Raw genomic sequence first — 8,132 nt, forward strand, 5'->3', positions numbered from 1 at the left:
ATATTTAATCTAAATTCTGCACCAGCTATATTAAATGTAACAAAGAAATGCAACCCAGAAATTATGCCTGGAGCCAAGTCCATTAAAGGTACTTCGGAATAACTAGAGACCAAGCACCTTAAAAGCACCAGAAGCTATTGATACTTAAGAGGGGGGCTGTGCATAATCGCAACTGCTGCATTAGAGAGGGGAGGGAGGGGGAAAAAAAAATCAGCCAAATTACGCTTGGTTAATTCAGAGTAACAGATCTGCCCCCAAGTGAATTGGAGGCCTTGAATTAATTCTGTTATGACAAATCAAGATAAACGTTCCCCCTAAATTGCATGCGATTTAATTAATTTTTGAGATCCTGGGTTTTTTTTTTCCTAGCTAATAGTTCACATGCTCCTGTGCTGTCATTGTGCTTGAGTGGGCAGACTTCAAAGTGATATTAAATAACCAACTATTAGATTTACCTAGCACGTCCTATTGGAAAAGTGCCATTTAATTACCTAGCCTGTTCAATTAAAGGGACAGCATTCTCTGAATATAGCAGCTTGCTGTTGATTACCAGGGAAATGAACTCGCTGCCTGGCGGCGCCTCGGATCCTAACGCTTACCCCTCCCCTTTTCTCTCCCCAAACACACCCTCCTCCGCCCGCCGCCGCGGCCAGCCCCCCACCCCGGCCCGGCCCGGCCCCCGCCGGCCCGAGCCGCGCTCACTGCGGCTGCGGGCGCCACGTGAACCGTCCGAGCGGAGCGGGGAACCGGAGCCACCGGCGCGCCCGCTCCGCTCCCGCCCGGCGCTCGCCCCCTCGCGGGCCCCAAGGCCGCCCGGACGCCTGCCGCTCCGTCCTGGAGCCGGGCGCCCAGGACAGCGGCCTCGGGCGGCGCCGGGCTCCGCACCGCACCGCCAGGCCGGTCGAGGAGGGGCTCGCCCGCCACCGCCACCCCGGCTTCCGGCGCGCTGCCTCGCCCTCGCCGGGCCCGAAGCCCCACCCGCCGTTCCCCGAACTTCCTCCTCCCGCTGCACTTTCCGCGCCAATCTCGGGGCCCCGAAGTGGGGGGCGGGGTGTGCACGGTGGAGAAAACGGGTCGAGGACAGAGAACCGGAGTTCCCGCAGCTATTTACTGGGGTTCAGGTGGAACAGAGGGATGGGGGGGGCTGGGGTGAGAAGGGGAGGAGGCAGTTCCAAGGTTCCCCGGGCGTCGGGGTGGGGGAGAAGGCAGACGTGGGTCCCTTTAAGTTCCACCCTCCCCACCCCTTCATCCCCTTTCAGCCTTCCCCCCCCCCTTTCTTAGAGGCCAATTTTGTTAATTAAATGTTTTGTTTGCGACGCAGCTCTCATTCATTGCGGACACGTCATTCGGAGCAGATCTAAGCCAGAGACCAGATCTCATTAGATAAAGCCCATCAGAACTAAGAAAATGGAGGAGCCCACTAATTAAAGCTTTTAATTGTGCAGATTCGCTGCAGCAAGGCAGCCGCTTTATCTGAAATCTTGGAGGGAGAGGAGCCCAGGCTGAAGCCCTGCTTGGCCCAATGGTAGACACTTGGCCACAGAGAGGGAGGGGACTGGAGAAAAAGCGCCCCCCCACACACACTGGCCTCTCTCAGCTCTTCCTTAGCTTTAGTCAGATCTTGGGTTATTTGAAATAATAATAATAATACAATCTCAAAGAGTATAAACGTCCCTTAATAAATGGCTCTGTGGTCCCAGCTAGGCCATAGGTCCTCTTCATCTGGTGGCCAGCTAATGGATGTCTTGACACTCTCTAAGGAATTAAAAGCTCCCCCAACAAGTGGGTTTGGGGTATTTGGGGAGAGGACAGCTGAGAGGAAAAGGAAGGCAAGCATCTCCTTCACAGTCCCATCTTTCTGGTATTTTGATGTTCAGAAGGATTCACATGTCACATGGAGTGGGTTAAGAGGTGGGGGGGGTGAGGATTCAGCAACTGGGGTTTGACCAAAACCTACTTTGTTCTAAACTAGACTTATCTCTGGGAAATGTAAGTTTCCCAGTGTAGCATCTAGTTCAAAAGCCTAACTCCAGTTCTGATTCAGAGACAAAAAGATGAATTAGGGTTCAGACTGGGTACACATCCTCCATTAGGCCATACCAAAAGGCATTTATAACTGGGCCCAAGAATAAGGAATGGACTCCATTTGATTCCCAGGAAGCCACTTGCCTAAACTTGTCCTGGGGGAATGCAAGTGGACCCATCTTCTTTTTAATTAGTGATAATCAGAAGCAAAGGGGTTTTTGTTTTTATTTTTTCCAGAAGGCATCTGAAGAGATGAAACTGTATCACTGACCAAATCAACTGTATTGTCATTTTTTCCACTTTAACCCACCATCTTTTCTTATCATACTTTTGCTCTCTATTTAATTACAATACTGTCAAAGCTCAATGGCCATGCTTGGAGGGAGGGCCAGAAAACATTACACACCATGATCCTGCTGGTTTTTTCCAACATATACTTCTAAAAGAACACTTAGTGAAATTAATGCAGCCATCCTACTTTTAAAAATAAAAGCCTCTCCCTTCTCGGTTTCTTTTACTCTACTGATTGAGGCTGCCAAGCAGAGAGGATATAGGGTGCGTTATCAGAATAGCCAAATGTCATTTTCCTCCATCAATCATTTCCTACTAATGATATCACTGGGGTAAACACACCCTTACTCAGCTCTGAACTACACTGGGATCTTGAGCAGTACCAGCAGCTGAATGATGAGACTTATCAACACAGGAACTAAACTTTGAACAACACATCTCATTCAGTGACTTACTTGCAAGGAAGAAAGAACAAAAATTCTCTGCTAATCACAACGAAGACTTAAGGCATAAACTAAAATAAAATAAAATTGTACCAAGTGTGTGGTTTTCTAGATCAGCCGTGTGCGGGTGGTTTTTTTTTTTTTTTAATTACTGGATGTTGAAACAGAACACCTCTTAGAAGCATTCATGTGCATCAGTCTATCAAACCATTTACTCAAATTAAATGTGTAATCCTTCAAATGCCTCCTTTCAAATTAATGAGTTTAAGTAGCTTGAGTTCACCTGAAAAGATCCTATAGGCACCTGACCTCCTGAATTCTTTCCATTAATTGCACTGAAACTTGTTGGAAAAGACTGCTTCCACAGATATATGAATGATCCTATGCACTGCGTAAAGATGCAAGATTAGTATAGCCTCTTTTCCTAAATCTTTTGGGGATGGAAGGCACTGCAACAAATGACAACAGAAAAAAAGAGAGGGAGAGAAAAAAAGAAACCAACTAAACCTGAACATTCATCAAATGAACAAACTACAGATTATACATGGAAAACCACACAGTAACAGTGACCACACCAAGCCCTCTAAGTAATGCTAGGATGAGAAACATCAGGTTTTGTGCTTTGGGTTTTCTGCTATAAAAAGAATTACAAGTCTTTAAAAATTGACAGGAGATCAACATTTTTTCACAAGGAGCACAAAGAATGAGTCACAGCCTTCCATGCAAAAAAAAAAAAGTTTAAAGGTGCTTTATGTAAATATCACAATTAGTCACTGCTATAGACAAATAATTTTCCACTAAGTACACTCTTCCTTTTAAGTAAGTAAACCTTTTTGTCTCGGGTGAATGTGCCCCCACACCTGGCTTTAAGGAAGCAGCTTACCTCCCACTTGGAGGGCTTACTTCTTGCAGCTCAGATGGAGGCTACCCACTTTGAATTTTGGTACGTGTGCCCATCTCAATGGCCTAGGTCTGCCAGACGGGAGTTTTTAAACTTAAGCGTGTACACGTATAGATCTCTATCTATAGACATATACACAGAGATCTGTACATACAGACAGACAGACAGCGTTTGCCTCTAATGTCATCAGATTCTGCAAGATGCACACATGCTTCTTGGGCCGTACCCCCCCCCCACACACACACTCCCCCAAATCCCAGCAAGCAGAAGGTTTCCAAGGTGAAGACGGTCTGCCCCCTGCCCTGCCCCTCGGGCCTGGCGCGGCTGGGCTGGCCCGCCCGGGGAAAGGCTGCCAGACTCACCTAATGTAGTCGTTTCTGCAGAGGATCATGCCGCTCTTGGTGTAACAGGACGTGCCGATGTCGCCCAGCTGCGCCTGGCAGCAGGAGCACTTGAGGCACCGGCTGTGCCAGTAGCTGTCCATGGCATAGAGCAGAAAGCGATCCGCAATTTTGCCCCCGCAGCCTGCGCAGCGCTTCCAGGAGAGGGAGCCGGCCGTCACTGGGGGCGGCTGCGAGCTGCTGCCCGGGTTCACCATGGTCTGCAGGGAAGGCGGGGAGGGGGGAAAAAAAAAAAGTTAGTAATCGCGGGAGAGCAAGCGAGCGAGCCACCCGGCGCCCGGAGCTGCGGGGAGGAAGCGGCGGGGCGAGGGCGGGAAGGAGGCTGCGCGCAGGGCGCGGGCGGGCGCGGGCGGGAGGCGGCTCTGCGGCCCGCCGGCCGGCGGCTGCACGCCTGTTTACTTTTCTCAAGCTTTGTTCCGGGGCCACGAGCTCCGCTCTCAACTTTCCAGCGCTCGCCGCCGCCGCCGACAATTCCAGCTCCCGTACTGTCAAAAAACTCCGAGAGCGAGGCTCGGCGGTGCGCTCCACCCCTCGCGGCGCCTCCTCCTCCTCCCAGCCCCGGCCCCAGCCCCCGCCTCCGCCCACTGCCCCCGCCTCCTCCTCCTCCCCGCCGCCGCCGCCCGCCTCCAGCAAATGAGGGTCAAACCCACCCACCGCCGCGCCCGGCCCCTCCCCGGCCCCCGCCGGGCCCCGCCGGCCGGCCAGCCCGCCGGGAGCCCGCGGGGAGGCCCCCGGGGGCCCGCGGGCAAGCGGCCGCCCTGCCGCCGCAGCCACGATCCCTCCCGAGCTCTGCCCCGGGAAGTGCAGCTGCAGTTCACAAGTTGGAAATAGTTGGATTTTCCGTACGGGAAGAGGGAGGGAGGGAGAGAGGGAGGGAAAGACCGGCCGAGAGGGGACGGGGAAGAGCGCGGTGCTGGGGAGGGGGAGGCAAGGTGGCGGGAGCCGAGGGGAGGGAGGGAGAATGTGTGTGTGTGTGTGTGTGTGTGAGTGTGTAAAGTTGAGAAACTGGTTTTTCGTATTTTAAACGGCACCTCTCGCATGCCACGGTAGTGACCGCCATCTCCCAGGATTGTTCCAAATCTCATTGCATTTTGAAGATCAATGAGTGTTTTCTCTGGGTTTTCAGGACACAGGCAAGAAGAATGGATCATTGAACTTTAGGATGCCGGGTAACTTCCTAGACAAACACTCTCCACTTTGGTCTCACTAATCTGCCCTTGATCAGCAATTTAAATGCTAAAGCTTTGTTCCTCCAAAAAAAGAAAAAAGAAAAGAAAAAAAGAGGAGGAGGGGGGGCACAGAGAACACGCGAGCAGCACGGTTTAGAGGTGCACAAGTTACATTCGAGCCGGCCCTGCTGTCACCCCCCTCCAAAAAAACTGCTTTTCAACATCCCCTCCCCACTCTTTCTAGTGAAATGCCACAAGAGAAGCAACCGGGGTATAATCTAGGAATCAATTTATAAAGCTTAGCCTAAACCGATTAATTTGTTGCCTCCGATCCCGAGTCCAATAAAGTCCTTGTGCTCCTCCAGTCACTTATTCTATAAAAAGATCAAGTTATTTACTGCCAATTAAGCAGCGTGTTTTGTCTTTGTCCTCGGCCAGCCCGGAGTGTGGCTGTCCCCGAGGCCCCGGCTCCCCGCTCCAGAGCTTCAGCCCAGACCACGGGAGGGAGACCGGGCGAACTTTGCCTGTACCCGGCCCAACTTGGCGGCTGGCAGAAGAAGGAGAGAGAGGCAACGTAACGAGGACTGGGATTCCTTAAATAGGCTGATTTTAAACACATTTCCTCCGAAAGAGTCCCGGAACGTGTGTCCAGCGACCGCACAATAAACCAGAATGAGAACGGCACCAATTAAGCTGTAACAAAACCCTGAGACTTTGGAAACAGGACCACTCTAAAACCCATTAGCATTGCATTTATCCGAATGCATCATACCTTTATGTAAATTGATTTATCTGATGCATTTACTCGAGGAATTGCTTTTTGTTACAATTTCAGCCCTAACCCAAATGAATCTGCATTTCCTGCCCCGGGTCTTTAAACTGCCACCACCCCCCCTCTCCGGCCCCCGTTTTAATCGCTCCGAATTCCTTTTTTAAAAGAGGAGAGAGGGAGGAGATTCCAAGCCGTTCCCCGCCCCCATCTTCCGTGAGAGGTAAATATATATGTATATTTTTTTTTGAAAAGGAAACATTACACTGAGAAAAGCATCCAGTAACCCCATTAGCTAAAGCTCTTAAGGACAAGCAATACCTTAATGCTGATTAAATCTAAAAGAGATGAATCAAGAGGACTGACCAGAAACTGACTCCCCTGATAACTAAGGACGGGCCCTCATCAAGTTTCATTTAGAGTTGGAAAAAAAAAAAAAAGAAAGCTTTTAAGTTAAATAGGCTTATACTCTAGTAATTACATAGCCAAGCAATTTAGGTCCTGGGATAGTCAGTGAAATAGAAAGCAGAACTGGCAGCTAGAGGCAAAATCGGCCTCCCCCCTCCCCTTTTAACAACGTCTCTGGTGTTTTTTAATGGAGACCAAGGGAGGGACAAACGTAGCGCTGGCAATTTGTAGTACAAAAATGGATGCTTAATTCATGTCTTGATTTTAATTAGGTGATTCACCGGATTTCTCCTGGATTGGAACAAAAGACTTATAAAGCCAAGAGGATTTTTTTTTGAAAAAAAAATGTTTGTTTTTTTTTCTCTACAGAACCACGAAATACCGAACCGTGTTCACTTAGATCCTTTCTGCCACTGTTTCAAAATAATCCTGTTTACTGGGGTGGGGAGGGGGGTCGTGCCTGTCCGCCCCCCCACCCCCGCTCCCCAAGCTACACACTACTTCTCATACTTAAAATCGGGATCCAAAGCAGCCCAGGCCTTTTCCCTGAGGACCCGGAGACGTCCCCACCCCCTTCCCGGGTCCCCGGCAGCCCGGTCTCCCCGAGCCCTTTTGTAAGCAGGAACCGCTACAAAGCCGGCGGCCGGGCGCCCTCCGCGCGGCTCGCAGGCCGCCCCGGTAGTTTCAGACTCGCGCATTATCGAAGGCGACGTATTGTTTACTTGCAATTTGGGACGGCAAGGGAAGCAAGCCGCCGCACACAACCCCGGCCTCCCCCGACCCCCGGCCCCCGACACCCACCTCCCGGCCCCGCCACCCCCTTACCTGCTTCTCCCCTATATTGCAATAGTGCGAGAGGCGGTGGCGGCGAAAGGCGAGCGAGCGAAGCCGCTCGGCTTCCAGGGAAGGGGCGCTTGGGCTGGCGGAGCTGGAGGGAGGGAGGGAGTTCTCGCAGAAGCAGGAGAAGGGGAGGAGGGGGCTAAGAGCTGCTTTCCCCACCTCTCTCTTTCTCGCTCTCTCTCTTATTATTATTTTTTAATCGCGTAGCTCTCAGGCAGACTGGGGGTGCTGGTGGGGGGGCGTGTAAGTGGCAGGCGGCCCGGAGCAGAAGTGTCAGTCTCAGTCCTCGATCTTCTCCGTCCTCCGCCTCCGGCTGCGCGCGAGCAGCTGCAGGAGCCCTCGGCCCCGCGCCGCGCGGCTTCGAGCGAGGCGCAGCGGCAGCAACTGCTGCAATCGCTGCTGCAAGTTTGGCAATGTGGCTTCACTTTGTATCTGCGCCGCCCCCCCCCCCCCAGCCCGCGCCCGGCGGCCTCGGCGCCCGCCCCCGCCCGCGCTCCGCCCGCTCCTCCTCCTCCTCCGCCGCCGCCGCCGCCGCCGCCTTCCTCCCGCCCGCGCGGACGCTCGCTCGCTCCCTCGCTGGTTCGCGCTGGGCGGCCCGGGTCTCGGCCGAGCTCCCCGGCACCTCCCGCCGCGGGTGTATGCCGGGGGGAGCCGCGGAGGCCGGCAGCAGGAGGGCGCAGCCGGGACTGGCGGAGGGGCTGCCCAGCCGGCCGGGGCCCCGCCGGGGCTGCTGGCTGCTGCCCGGCTCGCAGGCGGCGGCGGCAGCGCTGGCCTCTAGCCGGCTCGCTCGCTCCCTCCGCGGCTCTTACACATGTGTTACTGACAGAGCAAAATCCCAACTACTCCCCGGCTCCGCCGCCGACGTCAGCGCCCCGCAGCCACTGG

At 53.2% G+C, this 8,132-nt stretch overlaps 1 protein-coding gene across 2 annotated transcripts in view; it reads right to left on the bottom strand.

Annotated features, from left to right (window-relative positions):
• Positions 1–7,699, bottom strand: part of Lmo4 (LIM domain only 4) — a 16,984-nt gene extending 9,285 nt beyond the window's left edge. Inside the window, exons 1-2 of one of the 2 annotated variants that reach the window (XM_090334462.1) lie at positions 7,233–7,699; positions 4,023–4,261 (exon numbers count right to left, since the gene is read on the bottom strand). In XM_090334462.1, the coding sequence (XP_090190588.1) occupies positions 4,023–4,258 (236 nt within the window). In that variant the 5' untranslated portion in view covers positions 4,259–4,261; positions 7,233–7,699. Of the gene's footprint in view, positions 1–4,022; positions 4,262–4,460; positions 4,603–7,232 lie in introns of those variants that run through there. The other variant, XM_090334463.1, reaches the window with a different exon arrangement.
• Positions 7,700–8,132: the final 433 nt, after the last annotated feature.

Source organism: Megascapheus bottae, chromosome 6 (assembly GCF_031878675.1).
Source record: "Megascapheus bottae isolate mThoBot1 chromosome 6, mThoBot2.hap1, whole genome shotgun sequence".
Taxonomy (NCBI): domain Eukaryota; kingdom Metazoa; phylum Chordata; class Mammalia; order Rodentia; family Geomyidae; genus Megascapheus; species Megascapheus bottae.